The 18020-nt window shown below is 35.5% G+C and overlaps 2 protein-coding genes across 3 annotated transcripts; both read right to left on the reverse strand.

Annotated features, from left to right (window-relative positions):
- Positions 1 to 1678: 1678 nt before the first annotated feature.
- LOC142616308 (uncharacterized) lies at positions 1679 to 4469 on the reverse strand. The gene is made up of 6 exons (XM_075789185.1): positions 4388 to 4469; positions 3290 to 3860; positions 2703 to 2926; positions 2335 to 2539; positions 2012 to 2190; positions 1679 to 1890 (listed from the first exon to the last, which is right to left on the reverse strand). Exons 1-6 carry the CDS (start codon positions 4467 to 4469, stop codon positions 1679 to 1681), a joined length of 1473 nt encoding a protein of 490 aa, XP_075645300.1.
- Positions 4470 to 7214: 2745 nt separating this feature from the next.
- LOC142614420 (protein DETOXIFICATION 41-like) lies at positions 7215 to 11003 on the reverse strand. Of its 2 annotated transcripts, XM_075786943.1 has the most exons (8): positions 10614 to 11003; positions 9990 to 10534; positions 8905 to 8991; positions 8756 to 8812; positions 8387 to 8625; positions 8179 to 8297; positions 8011 to 8097; positions 7215 to 7553 (listed from the first exon to the last, which is right to left on the reverse strand). In XM_075786943.1, the coding sequence occupies exons 1-8, from the start codon at positions 10920 to 10922 to the stop codon at positions 7482 to 7484; spliced, it is 1515 nt and encodes a 504-aa protein (XP_075643058.1). In that variant the 5' UTR covers positions 10923 to 11003; the 3' UTR covers positions 7215 to 7481. The 2 variants fall into 2 exon arrangements, with proteins under 2 accessions (XP_075643058.1, XP_075643057.1); XM_075786942.1 differs by having other exon boundaries at positions 8011 to 8297; positions 10614 to 10999.
- Positions 11004 to 18020: the final 7017 nt, after the last annotated feature.

An 18020-nucleotide genomic window follows, 5' to 3' on the forward strand; every position in this document is an offset into this window, starting at 1 on the left:
TATACTTGCTAGGTGGGGAGCTTTACCTTTCTTGATATTTCCAAAGATGGCCTAGAGTATTCTTCCCTCCATGAGATTCCCCTTCACCAAGTCTAATCAATTATCAATCTCTGTTTCCATCACAACACCTTGCATCTCGTTGTAAGGCCAATAGTTGCACTCTTAAGCGGTTTATCTCCTGAACCCTACTAGATTGGGAGGGTCCTGCAAAGTTTGTTGCTGATCCCTCCCTTTGTTGGGAAGGAGGCACCAACTCCCTACTCAAATTCCACCTTGATTCATCTCGGTTATTTCTCCTTACCCCCGACTGCATCCTCCTATTTCCATAGACCAACCCAACAGACATGCTCGACTATGGTGACTTAGGAGCCCCATTTCTTCCCCTGTTTGCCATTATAGCTTCAACTAGCTTCCCATCCTACTACTTGGTGGAATTTTCCACAAACGGTGCCAACTGTGGGAGTCCAAAACATAAACCAAGAATAATTAACACAACTAATTTCTAATAAAATGAATGAAATTCCATAATAGAAAGATTAGACAGATAATTGAAGGTAAAGAAAGTAGAAAAAGACACTTTAATTGATAAAAATCGGTTTCCCGAGGTACAAATGATTGTTCTAGAGGAAAATATAAGCTCTTACCCTCACTATTTCTCTCTCTTGTTCTTCCTCCTAACTTTTCTAGATCCCTTTCCTGTTGGTGTCATTTGTAGGAGGCTGAGTCGAGGCAAGAGCAGTGGTTGTGGACTAGATAACACCGACAAGCTGAGACGAGTCCACGTCATGAATTTGGATGGATGGCTATTGGGAGGCAAGAGGGAAGATGTGGCCTAGCTTGATGACCAAATATTTGGACAACGAAGATTCTCCAAGTCAATCGTCTTGAATAGGTTCTTCCTTTTATCTCCCAAAGTAGGATGAGGCAAACTTTTGGGGTGTTCTTACTGTTTAGGCTAGTCATTCAGCATTTAATGGGATTGACATTAGATGGGAAAAGCTCATTAATGCAAAGGTGACTATTACATTGGGTTCTGCATCTTCTTCTTCTCATTCCTCAGGGAAGGTATTGAAGTCGTATTCTCAGTGAGTCAACTAGTTGCTTCTCTGTTAAGCCACCTTGTCTCGAGACAAATAGGTTCCTTGGATTACCTCGACAACTGGCCTAGTTGGCCTCTCTTCTTCTGGGCTTTGGCTTTCCTATATTTGCATATGGACCGGGCCCATGTTGTGAAAGTAGATCTTCAAAATCTTCTTCTAGGCCCAAAGTCCATGTGGTGACCATGTCCCACGCCCCCCCCCCCCCCAACACACACACACAGTTTTAAAAACCGGTACGGTGAAAGAACCGGAAAATGAGCTAATTATCGATTTTAAGGTTGGATCGATGGTCGAACCGGTGACATCATAAATAATTTAACTATTATTTATTTAAATTATATAAATAATTAATAATTTTTTAAAAGAAGTATATAACATCTTTTTAAATAATTTAACATAATAACATTATAAAACAATCATCCTTAACATAATAAACTTTCAACAAAACCAAATAAATAAGTTCATTAGTCATTACATTTACATCCAAATGGCAAATAACAAATAAGTTCATTACATCCAAATAGCAAATAAGTTTTAAAGTTTCAAACAAACAACTAATAAGTTTTAAGACCTAAGCCTCATTTGTTATGAAGAAAATTGAAATCAATATCATCATGTGAATCCAATGATCCACCACTAGTATCATTATCATCATCCTCATCCTCATCTTCTTCATCTTCAACAGGAATAGGATGATTTTTATCTCTAAATTCGAGAGGAGCATCATCTTCATCACCAAATGATTCCAAATTGATGTCATCATTATCCTCAATCACTTCATTGTCCATATCTATACAAATTCCAAAACCAAAGAACAATAAATGAAATAACGATTCTAATAATCATTTCTCATAAATCATAAATAGTCTAATTAAAATATGCAATTAGGCAAAGAATTGTTATAACCTAACCTCTTTGTACATGGCTAGAAGACCCTTCTTCGATTGGATAGGCTCCATCTTCATATAATACATTATCTATCTCCTCATGATCCAAAAATGGAGGTTCTTCATCTTCCACTACCCAAAATTTAGTTTTATCGATACTTGTATAATCAATAGGATCAAAATTGAACTTCTTCCTTTTGACTCTATATCATAAGATGAACATAATGAATAATTGATAACCAAATCACTTATATTTCACAATCACAAAGAACCCACTTAACCAAATCAATGAATCACTCATATTTTCCCACAAAAACGTTGAAACAAAGAGATTATATAATATATACCTTTCTTTCAATCGGTAGTTATAATGAACATACACAAGATCATTAAGTTGTTGATGCTCCAATCTATTTCTTATTTTGCTATGTATTTTTTCAAAAACACTCCAATTCTGCTCACATCCCGAAGAGGCAACTGTTTGGCTAAGGATTCGAATTGCAAACTTTTGTAAGGTTGGAGCACAAGATCCAAACAACTTCCACCACTCATCTAAGTTCCATATACAACACAAAACAAAGATACAATGAATCAATAAACACAACTATACTTATCCCAAAAATATAAAAAATAAAATAAAATAAATAAAAAAAAGAGCTATGATCTTTAAAACATATTTTCATTTTATTATTAGCTAAAGTAAACAATATCTTACCCGGCTGAGATGTCTTGGCTGATTCTTGAGTAAGTTGGGTTCCAAAAGTTTGTTCACGCTCTCGAAATAGCCTTAATTCCTCCACCAACTTCAATCGGCCAACTGAAACTTTTGATTCAATAACATCTGTCACAATAGATTGTGTCTCTAGCCTCTTATTAAGAGTAGATAAGTCATATTGGAATGCAGGATTCAACCAATAAGCAGCAGCAGCATGAATATCTCTATAGAATTGATTATTCCAACAATCCTTGATAATATTAACATAAGGCTCTCATAGTCTCTTCTTGTCCTTGCAAATTTTTTTGATTCCATCAATTACTCTATACATGCCATCATATATATAACCCATAGCTGGTTTTTCATCAGAATCAATAATGCGTAATAAACGAATCAATGCTGACATAATATGCACAATTACATGACAATCATTCTAAAATTAATTGTAAAGAATGATTTTCACCATTGCCTTTTCTTTCTTATCTTTTGCATATCTTGATTCAACATAAAATTTGCTAGTCACCAATGCTTGTTAGTCATGCTTTTGTTCCTCAAGACTCCCTAAGGCAATGAAAGTAGTAGCAAACCTAGTTGGCCCTAGACGCACAATTTCCGTCCAATTTTTTCTAGTCCTCAGCCAAGCTTGCAAAGCCACATGATTATAGATGAACACTGTGATCTTGGATGCAAGCTTTGCAAGTTTAGCTACATGATCCATCTTCCCAATCTCCTTAAAAATTAGGTTTAGGCAATGTGCTGCACAAGATGACCAACTAATGTTCCTATATTTTCCACACAAAATTCTTCCAATAGCTACATAATTTGCAACATTGTCAGTGACCAAATGTATTATATTTGCAGGACCAACCCAATTAACAATTTCATCAAGCAAGTTACTCATATTAATAGCATCCTTAACCAAGTCAAAAGTATCAACAGAACGTATAAAAACAATTCCTTTAGGACAATAGACAAGGAAATTAATCAATCTTCTATGCCTAGTATCAGTCCACCCATCAACCATTATTGTACAACCAGTGTCAGCCCAATATGAACAATGAGAATCAACAATCAATTGGACTTTTCTTTTTGCTTCTCTCAACAAAGGCACTCGAAGGGCACGATAATTTGGACCTATATATCCAGGATCATAAAAAGCTACAACATTGAGCATAAGTTGATAATAACTAGAGTTCATAACATTAATTGGAATTCAAGCATCATACAACCATCTTACTACAACCATATCAACCTCCAACTTCTTTTCTTTGCCAGCAAGAACACTTTCAATAGAAGGTTGAGCTCCCAGTGTTATTCTAGGAGCGAAATAATTACCAATGTCACCAACCTTTCTTTTGCCAAGATTGGATCTTGGTAAAAAACTACTAGGAGGACCACTTCTATTTCCCCTACCTAACCCCTACCTCTAGGAGTAATTTCTTGGACATCTTCAAATTCTGATGAGTCCTCTAATGGCAAATAATTAGATGCTTCTTGATCCTTTTTTGTTTGTTCTTTAGATTTAGAAATTTCCTTCAAATTCTCAACCATTTAAAACCTAACATCATAAGGTACACCCATACATGCAGCCACATTACCTTTAATTCTAGCTAGATGTCTTTTCATCCTATTGATGCCCCCTCCTTTATAACTTTTCCCACAATGTATACATCATAAGGGATCACATTTCGCTCTCACAGATAAAGAATTAGCATTAGACCCGATTGTAGAAGCATGTTCATTAGATGGTACAGAGGCGGACTCCATTTCACTCAACATTTTAGACTAGCAGCAACTATTTTATCAACAAATAAATTCATCAACACAACATACACAAACAATAGTCAATAATTTCAAACTGACAGCAACCAGTTTATCCACAAATAAATTCATCAACACCAACATACACAATCAAAAGTATAATACTCTGTAAACTATATTTCCCAAACAATAATACTCTGTAAATCAAATCCACAACATACACAAAATCACAAATAAACTAAAATACTATTGTAAACTAATAATTGAAGTTACCACTTACCAGTGAAGTCACAGGAGGAGAACCTGAGATGAAGCTGAGAACATGAACTGAGAATCTGAGATGAAAAAAAAAAAAAAGAACCGAGAAAATTATCAAAATCGAAATCAAGTAATCAAAATCATAAAAAAGAAAAGAATATTAATTATTACCTGATGAAGCCGAAAAAAAAAATTACAGAGGTGCAGCCGTACAGCAGCGCTCAAAGAACATTACAGGCATGCCGCTGTGCGTGAGGCATAGACAGGGGCGTCATGCAAAGCGTGCTGCTGTGCGTGAGGGCTGAGGCAAAGAGAACAGAGTGAGGTAGATCAGAGAACAAAGTGAGGCCATGAGGGAGTGAGGGAGTGAGGGAATAAGGGATAGCGTGAGGCCGTGAGGGAGTGAGGGCGTGACGCATGAGGCCGTGGGGGCGTGACTCGTGAGGGAGAGAGTGAGCCTTGACCTTGAGAGTTGAGAGCTTGAGGTGAAGGGCTGAGGGTGTGAGGGCGTGAGGCTGTGAGGGAGAGAGTGAGGCAAGGAGTATGAGAGCTTGAGGAGGTGTGACTGTGTGCAACGTGAGTGAATCGTGAGGACTGAGGAGAGAGGTGAGAGGGCTGATCATAGTTTTAGGATTTAGGGTTAATTTTGAGGGGCAAAACGACATAGTTTAGGCATATAAGCAAAACCGGTTCGATCAGCCGGTTTTACGGTTCTCAAGGTTGAACCGGCCGGTTTGCACTGTTTACCTTTCTATGTTATTTTCGGTTTTATATCATAACCGGACCGGATTTAAGGCCGGTTCCTAGTTGAACCGATTGGACTGGCCGGTCTAGTTCGGTTTTTAAAACTATGCACACACACTATCTACAGTGCAATTTACATTTGAAATTTAGATTGTAAACTCTAGTTATCTGCTATTATGTGCGACTTGACTTTATCATTATCACTAACTTAAACCACAAAAACAGATACAAAAAACAATAATAGAAAAATTATTTTCTACCGTAATCCCATCGTCATACCTTTTTGTTAACAACGACACCCAAAGAAATTACTCACAATAGAAATCACAACATAGCATCGCTGCAATAGCCAAAATCACTATTTATGCCATCTTTGGCCCAAATAAATTGAACGCTTACCCCCAATCCGCCAGAAGCCTTCCTCCCCACTCATTGTTGTGCCACTTAAAAAAAACACACACACATTAGACATTTGCGTCGCCGCCGCTACTATATCATCATTGCCCAAGTCAAAGCGTGCAATGTGCTCAGCGTAAGTGAAGGGGTAAGGTCCTAATGGTGTGGAGGTAGTCTATGAGACTATGACTATGAGGGCTCCGATGGTGATGCTACAGAGAGAGAGAGAGAGAGATTGCAATGAAAAATAGGATGGTTTGAGGTGACTTTTTTTCTACTGTTAGATCATTTAATTGTCATGTGTCTTTTATCTATAAATTATAAAATAAAATAAAAAAGGGAGATAACAGGAGGGTTTCTAACAAGAGATGAGCCGGACCCTGTAAAATAAAGAATAAATCACATTACATTTCAGTCTTCTGTTATTGCAAATATCAGAAGATCTTAATAATTGGGCCACTGTATGTCTTATCTACTATAGGAGTTGACAACATTCTTGGAGGCCATAATAGTGATTTTCACCATAATTTCTTCTTGTCTTATTGTCTAATTTTTATATTGGTATGAGATGAAGACATTTTATGCACCTAATAACTGTTACACATCTTATGAGTCTCACAAACTGCGAGAATATAAGATAATTATTATAATTTTCGAAAAATATATATATAACTATTGCCTAATTACAGGATATACATCGATCGACTTCATTATAGAGCACTAAAAAAAATGCAAAAGGTAAGCTGTTTTTTTATTCCAAAGAGGGACATTTGACATGTTGAGAGTTTAATCAAGAAGGAAGAAATTAAGAAGCAAGGCATCTCGGTCAAGCAGAAACAAGATCAGAGTTGCAATGAAGAAATGACAGAACAAAACGACACAGTCAGGATGAAAGGAAAGAAGAAAGGGAAATTAAAAGACAACGATGTCGTTTCAATAAGTGATTAGCTCGTGTGATAGTTTGCACGTGTGATTGATTAATTGTGTACAGCTGTTGATTAGTTAGTCAGTTAGAGTTAGTTACGTTTCTTTCTTCATTTTACTTTCCTCTGCTTCGTGTATATAAGGCAGAGTCATTATGTAAATTAAACACTTCTTTCATTTCAATCAATTAAAAGAATTAGTTTCTTCTTTGTAGCTTCTCGAAAACTTTCTTTTACATGACATTGAAGGTCTCGAGAAAAACCCTCTCACAAGCAGCTGCCAAGTAGTGGGAAGCATTAAGATAGCATCTTTTTTTAGGTTGTTAGAAATATATACATAATACGTTAATACATTCTTCATTCTACAACTGGAATCTTTCTCTCTTGAATCTCCAAGCATTTCGTGCATAAAAATATACTATTCTTAGAATTAAGATGAACAGCTTTAAAGTTTCCTAGATTAATTCAGGTAATTCATTCAAATACATTTTCAGATTATGCTACCAAAATATTTGTTTTTGGATCACAAGTTTCCAAACACATTCGTCTAAAACAAAAAAAGAATAGGTATTCTCTGAAAAACATATCCAAACAAGCCTCTAAATCTTCAGTAGCCATACGCTGACACTCTATTGAAAACACACAAATTTCACAGCCTAAATTGTTGATCAAGAATCAAGACATATACATGCTTATATTATATGTCAGCTACCAAGTCCAATGTATCTTCTTCTGCAGATTTCTTCAACCGGTCAGCAGCTTTTTGAACCTATATAATATAAGCATCAGACAAATGATAAAGATAAAAACCTGTCAAATGCACTATAATAAGTCTGACTATGACTGACATGACATATAGTTATACATCAACAGATTTTTGAAAACCACATAAAGAGCTTAACTACCTTGTATTACCCAAAAAAATAAATAAATAAACATAATAAAATAATTAAAAAAAACGAAAGTCCGATATATAGTTGTTAGATTAAATGGTTTTTGAGTTGAAACTCTTATCTCAACCTTAAATTCTAGTGTTAGGTCTAAAAACATTCAGATTCAGTCAAAACATGTCTCCACCTTAGTTTTTATTTTAAAAATTGCCACGTGTTAAATCCTACTTAATAAGGGTAAATTAAATTCGATTTTTTTTAATAATTTAAGCTTTTGAATAAGTGATAATTTATCAAATGGTTTCAAGGTAAAAGTAATGAAAAGAAATAAATTACCTCAGCAGTCCAATTTGTTCTGGCAGTAAGAATAATTAGAGTTGCCGTTTGCAAAAGAACCCCAATAATCATCCCCCACCAAATCCCCTGAAAATGACCACTCCATTGTTGATAAGGCAAAAATAATATATAATGAGAGAGAGAGAGAGAGAGAGATATTAAACTTACTGCTACTCCTAGACTAGTTTTGAAGCCAAGAACACATCCAATTGGAAGACCAATTACATAGTAAGTGGCCAGGTTAACATAAGCCACCACACCTTGCCATCCACTCCCAATTGCCACACCTGAAATTCCCAAAAAGGGAAAATTTTGAATAATTAATGATGCTTTTATTACCAGCATGTTTTTGTTTTTGTTAGTTTATCATTATTACCTGAGAGTATAGGTTGAATGCCATTTAAGAAAACAGAAATTGCCAGCAATGGAGTCATGCTGGAAACTGCGTCAATAACTTCAGTGTCACTTGTGAAAAGCTGGCTTAACTCAACCCGGAATATCAAAACAATAGCACTGAAAATTATACTAATGATGATGCTGCTTCCATTCACTACTAGTACTGAAAATTTTGCTACCCTTGGATGTCCTGCCCCAAGCTCATTACTCACCCGAACACTGCAATCCATGATAATAAAAATAACTATCATTTCATTATTACTTTCTAATTATAAATTTATAATAGGCCAAGAAAAGAAAAAAAAAATTATCCCATTAAATTGGATCTGTTTTTTCTTGTCTCACACACCTTGCTGCTGCGCTTAGCCCCAACATAAATTGCATGTCCCAATTCAAATACATCATGCTGAAAATATATATGTACAATAGATTTTGTGAGTCAGGTAACAATAGTCCGGAAAAGGGAAAAATTTTGCAAACAGGAGTAGGTTGACATACCAAATAGATATGGAATCTAGTGCGATTGTAGGGTTTGAGAGGAGCCCTGATATAAGCACTAATCCTTGGTTGTACCATATCTCCAAACTGCATAAACATTATAATCAAAATTAATAAATGTTAAAAATTTGACTCAAATTTCTATTTTTACTTAATTATCTATGTAATAGCTCAACTAATATTAGTCTCTTCTCATCAACCGAACTTGGGTTCGAACCCTGCCTAAAAAAAATTTAAAAAAAAAAAAAAAAAAAAAGACTACTTGGTTATGTATTTTTTATTATTTTAGTCTTTTTGGTGTAGAAGAAAATTTTTTTCTTTAACAAAGAAGTTAAATCTTTATTCACCAAGAAATAAGAATTAGAGCCTTATATAGAGACACCTACATATAGTTATATATGGAGGCTAAATCTTTTCCTTATCAAGATGTAAATATATAATTATATTTGGAGACTAAATGTAGCTAGTACCTTTGGAAATATATGAGAGAGAGAGAGAGAGAGAGAGAGAGCGAGTTGACTTTCTTTCTTTTTCTTTTTTTTACCCAAAGAGTTTACGTGTTACGTCTACAACACTTTCATAACTCTTTTACAACAAATTATAGGCAGTAAGTTGAAATTGGTTTTAATTTGAATCCACAATTTAAATTAATTTTTCCCACCTTTAACAACTACCACTTAAAATTTATTGTAAAAGTGTTATAAAAATATTATAGATATATCTTTGTTATAAAAATATTATGGACATATAATTTCTCATTTACTATTACGTGATTGTGAGTGTATTTGTGTTTGACCTAGCAAAAAATAGAGTGTATTTGTGATTGCAAAGATTGTGGAAGTGCTGAGGGAGAGTTTGTGAGTGTAGTTTGCAAATATTGGTCTACTAGTTTTTTTTTTTTTTTTTTTTTTGAGGAACTGGTCTACTTGTATTTATAATTTCATATGGCACATGAATGTAGATACGAAGTTGACATTAAATTTTGTTGTTTTGTGAGTGGGGCCCTTCACTATCCGAAAATTACAAGAATAATTATTTAAAATGAAAGAAAATACAAAGAAGAGAGAGAGAGGTTTTGCACATACCACAACATGACTGCAGAAGCTACAGTGAGCTTGAAATAAGGCCAAAGTCCTTTAAAGGCTTTTGTAGAGAAGCCAGTCCAAGTTTCCTTGCAAGAGGGGCTTAGAAGAATATAAAGCCCATTTACCAAGACAAGAATCCACCAAGAGAGGCTTAGTGTCAAAGCAGCTCCCAGAAGGCCATAGTCCAAAACATAAACTGCTAACCATGATAGTAGACAGTGCAAGATGAATACCCCAACAGACATATAAGCCAGAGGATTTACAATGTTCTGTGCTTGGAGGAACCTCTGCATTGGGCAGCTTATTGCAAATGCATACAGTTGTGGTATCAAACCTCGTGCAAAAACTTCACCTTCCTCAGCTATGCTCGCTGACTGCCCCATGGCTACCAAGAGTGGTCCTGAGTACCAATAGATGAAAGTGAGCAGAACTGCTGCTCCCAAGTGCAAAATTATTGCCTTTTGGCATATGATACCCATTGCCGCGAGCTTCTTCGCCCCGTATGCTTGTCCACACACAGTTTGGACCGCACTGGCCATGCCCAACTGTGTTTCCAGTGTCACGTCAAATTAATAAAAACTTTAAACGATAAAAACAACCTGAAAAGAATTATGGAAATCTTACCATTATCCCATAAGCAAGACCTTGAATTCCAACACTAGCTATAGAGGCACCAGCAAGCTCCAAAGAACCCAAATGGCCAGTGAACATGAGGGTCACAAAACTTAGCATGTAATTGAATATGGAAACAACGATAGAAGCTCCTGATAGAAGCCAAAGGAGCCTTGACTCCCAACCCACTAAACGAGGCCACCATCGAATTGCCACTGGTCTGTGTTCCAAGAATTCTTCAATTGCAATCGATGACAGATCAGGAATCCGAGAATGTGAGTCCAGACCAAGTAGCAGTGGCTGATACTCAGCAGAGCCCATAATTCCAAATTCCAATATAGAAATTCCTAGACCCACCAATCCCACTACTAGACTAGTTAATTTTTGACTAGTAGTTTTGACACTCACTTGGATGTAGTAGTACGTTGATATATATATATTTATTTTTATCGAAACTAGTTAATCTAAGAAGCTACCATTCTAATTGTGAGTTACCAACCAGTTTATATGATTCCTGTGCAAAAAAAGGTAGCTAGACCCGTGTCTTTCTCACCTAACAGATTTTACTATAGTCTTTCTTTTTTTTCGTTATTTGACCTTTGTACTTGAAAGAGGGAATAATTAATGTGGATATTCAAATTAGAAACTTCCATTCATTCAGTAAAGAAACATAGTGAAAAATCTTCTAAGCAAGCAAAGTGGTAATTTCTCTGCCAACCTCTGAAATTGATTAAAATAAAAATAAAAAGCGGTAATTTCTAGGAGATTTTTTAACATGCAAATTGCACTTCCACTCCTAACTGCTCTTTTAGTTTGGTCATCACGTGCACCTAAATATTATGACACATTCACAATACCCGCAGGATTCCAACATTTTTTTTTCTTTCTTAAATGTTTGTGTGTGTATATTATTATATTAACAAAGATGCGAGTACTAATAGGCACTAGAAAATGATAGGCAAACAACAAAAAATAGAAGATAAAAAACGAATTAGCTGAAAGACTAAAACACTTGTTATGCTTATGCTTATGCCAATTGTGACTCTTGAGTTGTTGTGCCGTCTCATTCGTTGTGCTACAATGCTCAACTCATATGGGACTCATCAACTACCACAATCCACAAACATTGAATTTAAAACCTTTTCTCTCTCTCTCTCTCTCTCTCTCTCTCTCTATATATATATATATATATATATATATATATATATATATATATATATATATATATATATTTCAATCAATTTTATAGCTAAACTATGTTCTTAAAGAAAAGACAAAATTGATTGTATCCTAAGGCTACAACTTCCTTTAAAAAAAAAATAAACATTATTATATATTTTGAAAATCGAACCGTTGAATTGCATGTTTTTTACACTCTTAATATATATGTCAAATTTTGTGTCAAGCGGATATTATTTACTATATGATCAATAAATCACCTCTAATAAAAATATATTAAGTAAGATTATAGCCTTAAGCTACTGTGGGTGGTAAAAAGATCCTGATGGGAATGTGGGCCTTTTGGGCCGTGTTAAGGAAGGCCGACCTGCTCCTGGGTTTAGAATTTGTTAGTACTATGGGTCGGCCCATACGCCGAGGATCCGAGGATCCAGCCGAGGGTGAGCTTACCCTCGGATGAACACCGAAGAACTCGGGATTTCATAGTAAAGATTAGGGGATGACACGGTTAAGGCCAATGGTTAAGAGGGGTGAACCCTAGAACGCCCCAGAAGCACCGGTGTTGAAGAAATGTCAAAGATAAAGGCTGCTACCTCCACATTAAAGACCCTACACCTACCACCCTGGCCGCATTTATGGGGAAGTGACACCTGAACAGTGGAAGAGAAACTTCTGGTTACTATTCAAAGGCACTGAGAAAAGAAATATCTAGGCTAAGGGGGAGGTGAGGCAACACGTGTACAAAGTATTCAAAAGAGTAGTATTTAAAGAGCAATCTAAGACAGAAGAAGGGGACGGACTTTTTGTAACCTAAAAAGAAAAAGAAACAAAGACAAAGATATAATATAAGAACAACTCTTGGTTTACATCCGAGGAAGCTGATTTACGATATTTTTTGTTGTTTCCAATTACTTGCAATCTTTAGTTTGTCATTTAATCCTCACACGCTTCTAACCTGGGTTTCAAGCTCACACTCTACAAATTCATATTGTTTAAGGCATATTGGGCCTGAGCCCATAACTGTTCTTGGGACCAGGTGCAATTGTGCACTTACAGCTACAACCAATTTTGTAGCTAAGTTTTGGCCTTTTAAAAAATAAAGCAATTTAGTCCATTAACTTTTACTTCAATTGTCAAATTAATTTTTAAGGTTTATTTTTTTGTTAATTTAGTCCCTCACTTTGTCAAAATGAGTCAGGACTTATCAAATAACAAGATCTATCATATGGTGCATCTCATAAATATTTTCAATTTAAATTTTTAAAAAAATAATTTAAATGACTTTTATTAACAATTTAGACAAAAGGATTAGATTGACTTAATTTTAAACTAGATACTAAATTAACAAAAATTAAACTTTACGGTCAAATTTGACAATTGAGGTAAAAAGTCAAGAGAGTAAATTGAATTTTAGCCTTCTTCTTCCATTGTTTATCTTGTAGGCCACAAGTTGTCCTTTCAAAGATGGTTGCATTTGATTTTTTTTTTAATGGGTAGGGTGGAATAAATTTGTCGTGAGAGAAATTATTAAAACTTATGGGAGGACCATGTGACTATGTCGCAGTGACGTATTTTTTTAGAATTCTTTCATTTAACTTCCTACCTCATCTTTAATTAGTTTCATGTGTTACTCTTTTTGAGAGGAAAATAGGTATTATTCATTTAACCTTCCACCTAAACAAAGGTTATAACAAATTAGTATTTAATTTTTATTATTTATTTATATTCAAAAATATCAATTTTATTTTCTTAGTAATTTTAATAAAATTTTTGGGGACCACTTAGTGAAAATATATCTTTCATAGCCAAAAAAAATTCAAGAATAAAGTATTACCACGTGTAAATTCCAAGCATGTAAACTATAGCATTTAGGTTGATAAATCTTCGGAATAAAAGATGCTCAGTACACATATGTTATCTTAAGTTTACTCAGAAAAAGAAAAAAGTTTCTATGTTCCTTCTAAAAAAGAAAAATTTCTAGGTGGCATACTCCTTAATAATGAAATAAGGAGTTTCTCAAAAAAAATAAAAATAAGGAAATAGAATACTCTTCTTTTAATCTTTGGTCTCAACAAAACTTTTAATCACTTGTTTAATTATTTTAGCAATATTTTCTATTCAGCAAAAATAAGTTTTTTCTATTACAATAAAATATTAACATATTGATACATGTTCAATGACAGTACACGGATTGATTTGGTCCACTCATTTTTAATATTTTAAAAAATAGATTATATGGCTCTTTTTCTTTTTCTTTTTCGTTTTTTCACTCACAATAAATTGGGAGATTAGATTTAAATTTAGGTTCTTCAAGGAAATGCCTAAGACAAAAGGGTCCGAAAAATATATGTGGTTATTTTTGTTTTTAGGATTTATATTAAAATATTAATAACTTGTTTGGAATATGACAGTTTTTCATTAGTTTATTTGCTTTAGCAATAGTTGAAACAAAAAAGCAACCCACAACAAAATAAAATTTAATATTTATGTGGTTAAGTTAGTCAAAATAATTTAATAACTGTGAATTTATTAAACAATTTTTCTATTTACTGAAATATATCAATCAATAATTTTCATTTCCACTCTTTTTATATGACATGTAACGTATATCGGTATAATATATAATATATAAAAGTTGAAGCGTATCAATTTTTTTTTTTAAGAAAAAGGAAATCCGTACGAACTTTATTATAAGAAAGCTTAAGGGATTACATCAACATGAACTAGAAAAGAAATGTTTGGTGGAATAGATTTCATCCACACAAAAAGGGGGAAAGATTTCTTAGCTCTCCTAGCTAAGGTATGAGCAACTCCATTACCCTGCCGTCTAACATGAGAGAAAGAACATGTTTGTAGCAAAACCATTATAGACTTGCAGTCTTTCGCTATGTGACCAAAACTTTACCGTAACTTTACTATGGGAAGGAACCATAACTTTACCATCTTATCCAATGTGACCAAAACTAGAGTGATCAGAAAAATCTCCTGTTAAAGCTATAAACACAATTTCTGAATCTCCTTCAATAATAGACTGATGAAAACCCAGCTATGCTGCCAAAAGAATTGCCCTCCTAGCTGTCATGGCTTCAATAACTTCCACACCTCCCGATGGCATAATGATCTTCTCAGCTAAGGACGCCATCACCTCACCCCTTTCATTTCTAACCACAGCTCCTATTCCAGCTTCATCTGACTCAGAAAAGACTGCGCTATCGTAATTTATTTTATAAGTGTCCTTCGGTGGTGGTCGCCAATTCTGAATTGCTGGTTTGTTTTGTGTTGGTCTGTCAGTCTGTTTGGTCTGAAATTCTGCTACTGAGTTAAAGGCAGCCTCGAGGAGCTTATCAGGTGGTAAGCTAGGCTCTTTAAAGTGGAATTTATTCATCCTACACCAAATGAACCATGCCAACACCGTGAAGAGCTCAACATCTTTTCCTTCATGTCCAATTCTGCAGATCAGGTCCGTTACTGTAGCGGGTTGATGTGGCAGTTGTCGTAGCTCGTTGAAATCAGGACCCCAGCTGGTTTGGATCTTCTCGCACTCCCACAAAGCATGGCATGTTGTCTCGTCTGACTTACCACAGGAGGTGCATAAGGAAGAGTCCAGTACTTTCCTGCGGTATAGATTCTTCGCTGTCGGTAGTGACTCAGTGCAAGCTCGTCAACATAAAATTCTTTCTTTTTTTTTTTTGATTGTTGAACTTCCAAATACCATTCCAGAAACTTTTCTGCGTTGCCTGACTTGAGCCCGATGCTGCTTCTCTTCTTTCTAGATCACCGACTAACTGATATATTGTTTTCACCGAATAATTTTCGTCCCTACTTTGTGGCCATACTATGCAGTCTTCTTGCTTTGTCCTGCACAGTGGTATAGTTTTTATTCACTGCGCCAGAAAAGGAGAAATTAGATGATCAATCAACTGCCCATTCCACTCTCCTGTTTCAAAATCAATGAGGCTAGAAACTATGCTATTGTCTGTGAACTCCTGGCTTCGAGCTACTGCCTTCAGTGGAAACACATCAGGGATCCAGTTATCATAAAATACCTGGGTTTTGTTGCCATACCCAATTCTCTATATCATCCCTTTTTCAACAACCGATCTTGCTTTGAGGATACTTTGCCAAGCATAGGATCCCTTGAACTCTTTGCATCAAAAACTAAATCTGATGGGAAATATTTTGCACTAAACACCTTATAAAACAAAGATGTTTTATCCGTTAGCAACCTCCAAACCTGTTTCACCAACACTACTTTGTTGAACTTAGCCAAATCTTTGAAACCCATACCTCCATCAGACTTTGGCTTACATAATGTTTCCCAATTTTTCCAATGAATTTTCTTTGACCGCCATGCTCGCCTCACCAAAACTTTCAGATTTGTATCTCAACATCATTGCAAAGCCCCACCAGCAATTCGAAACAACTCATGGTGAAAGTTGGGATAGCCTGAATCACCGCTTTTAGTAACACCTCTCTTACTGCTTGAGACAAGAGTTTTTCCTTTCATCCATGTAATTTAGTCCACACTCTTTCCTTGATGTAATTTAGGCTCGCCTATTTTTTTTCCTCCCCACAACTGCTGGCAAACCGAGGTATTTTTCATATTCCTTGATCTCCACACTCCTAGGAAATTTACAATCTCCCTTTTCTTTTCTTCGACTACAGCTTTGCTGAAAAACAGTGTAGCCTTGCCTCGTTTAATTTGTTGCCCCGATGCTTGCTCATGCACCAATAGGATGTGTTGAATGACCTGTAAATCCTCCATTCTTGCTCAGAAGAATAGCAAACTATCATTTGCAAAAAATTGGTGAGTAATCCAAGGTCCATTCTTACATAATGAATAACCCCTTAAAGAGGTTTCCCTTGCTGCCTATTGAAGCATTCTATTCAATCTTTCTGAGCACAAAAGAAAGAGATATGAGGAGAGTGGGTCTCCTGGTCTGATTCCCTGTGTAGGGTAAATATCTCCTTTTGGCTCACCATTTACCAAAATAGAATAAGAGACTATGCTAATGCATTCATAGATAATGGCTATCCATGTTTCACAAAAAAAAAACCCCATCTTTCTCATGACTTCAGTCAAGAACCTCCATTCTACTCTGTTATATGTTTTGCTCATATCCAGCTTAAGGATCATAAAGTCTGCCTTTTTTTATTTCTGAGTCTTCATCTGATGTAGCATCTCAAAATCCATTAAGATATTATCTGAAATCAAATAGCTTTATTTGATTGAAATGCACTTTGTGATTCAAAAATAATGTGAGGTAAAACTTTCTTGAGCCTAGTTGCAACAACTTTAGAGACTAGTTTGTAGATAATATTACAGAGAGCAATAGGACGAAAATCTAAAACTCTAGATGGATTCTTAACTTTTGGAATGAGAGATATAAAAGTAAGATTTATAGTGGGTGGGATAGAACCTGTATTTAGACAAGTAAGGATTGCTTGTGAAACATCCTCCCCAATAGTCGGCTAGAACTTCTAGAAGAAGAGTGGAGGTAGTTCATCTGGTCCAGGTGCTTTTGAAGGTTCTGTTTGCTTCAAAGCTTCATCTACCTCTTCTCTCACAAATTCCACAGTTAACATAGCACTTAAGTCCGCTGTAATCATTGTTAGGATTGCTACTAGAACATGATCAATGTTTGATGGACTGGCCGAATGGAATAAATCCTGGTAGTGGGTGATTAATATCTGAGTAATCTCCTCCTCATCTGAGCATACTTCACCCGCATCATTCTACAACTTCTTAATCTAGTTTCTCCTATATTTGTGTGAAGCACGGTTATGAAAAAATTGTGTATTTTGATCTCCCTCATGCAACCACAAAGCCCTTGACCTTTGTTTCCACATTTTTTCCCTTTGATCAATAATCCATTAATCTCCATTTCAATCGACGCACTCTATCCATCGAACCCCCCCGATTACCAACTCCTCAGCCTTCCCTAGATGCTCCTTTTTTTCTTTCAAAGACCGAGTGATGTTCCCAAAGTTTAACTGACTCCATTGATCAATCTTTGCCTGGCACTCCTGAATTTTTCCTTCCACTTGATCAATTGGACTTCCTGTAAAAAATCTACCCTAAGTTGAAACTACAATCTCTTTACACCCCGGATCCTTTAGCCACATTTGCTCAAATCTCCAAGGCTTCCTTTGTTTCTTTTGAATACCTTTAGGCAGAATGATTATGGGTTTGTGATCCGAGGACCCACACTCCAAGTGAACAACCTTTGTCGCCAGGAA

Source organism: Castanea sativa, chromosome 11 (genome assembly GCF_040712315.1).
Source record: "Castanea sativa cultivar Marrone di Chiusa Pesio chromosome 11, ASM4071231v1".
NCBI lineage: Eukaryota > Viridiplantae > Streptophyta > Magnoliopsida > Fagales > Fagaceae > Castanea > Castanea sativa.

Coding starts and splice junctions, on each gene's coding strand:
- LOC142616308 (XM_075789185.1), bottom strand. CDS start 4,469: ATGGAGTCCGCCTCTGTACCATCTAATGAACATGCTTCTACAATCGGG. Junction 2,927..3,289: donor GTGCGTCTAGGGCCAACTAG/GTTTGCTACTAC, acceptor TCAATTCTATAG/AGATATTCATGCTGCTGCTG. Junction 2,540..2,702: donor AGCCAAGACATCTCAGCCGG/GTAAGATATTGT, acceptor TATGGAACTTAG/ATGAGTGGTGGAAGTTGTTT.
- LOC142614420 (XM_075786942.1), bottom strand. CDS start 10,922: ATGGGCTCTGCTGAGTATCAGCCACTGCTACTTGGTCTGGACTCACAT. Junction 10,535..10,613: donor GTCTTGCTTATGGGATAATG/GTAAGATTTCCA, acceptor CTGGAAACACAG/TTGGGCATGGCCAGTGCGGT. Junction 7,554..8,010: donor GAACAAATTGGACTGCTGAG/GTAATTTATTTC, acceptor TATATTATATAG/GTTCAAAAAGCTGCTGACCG.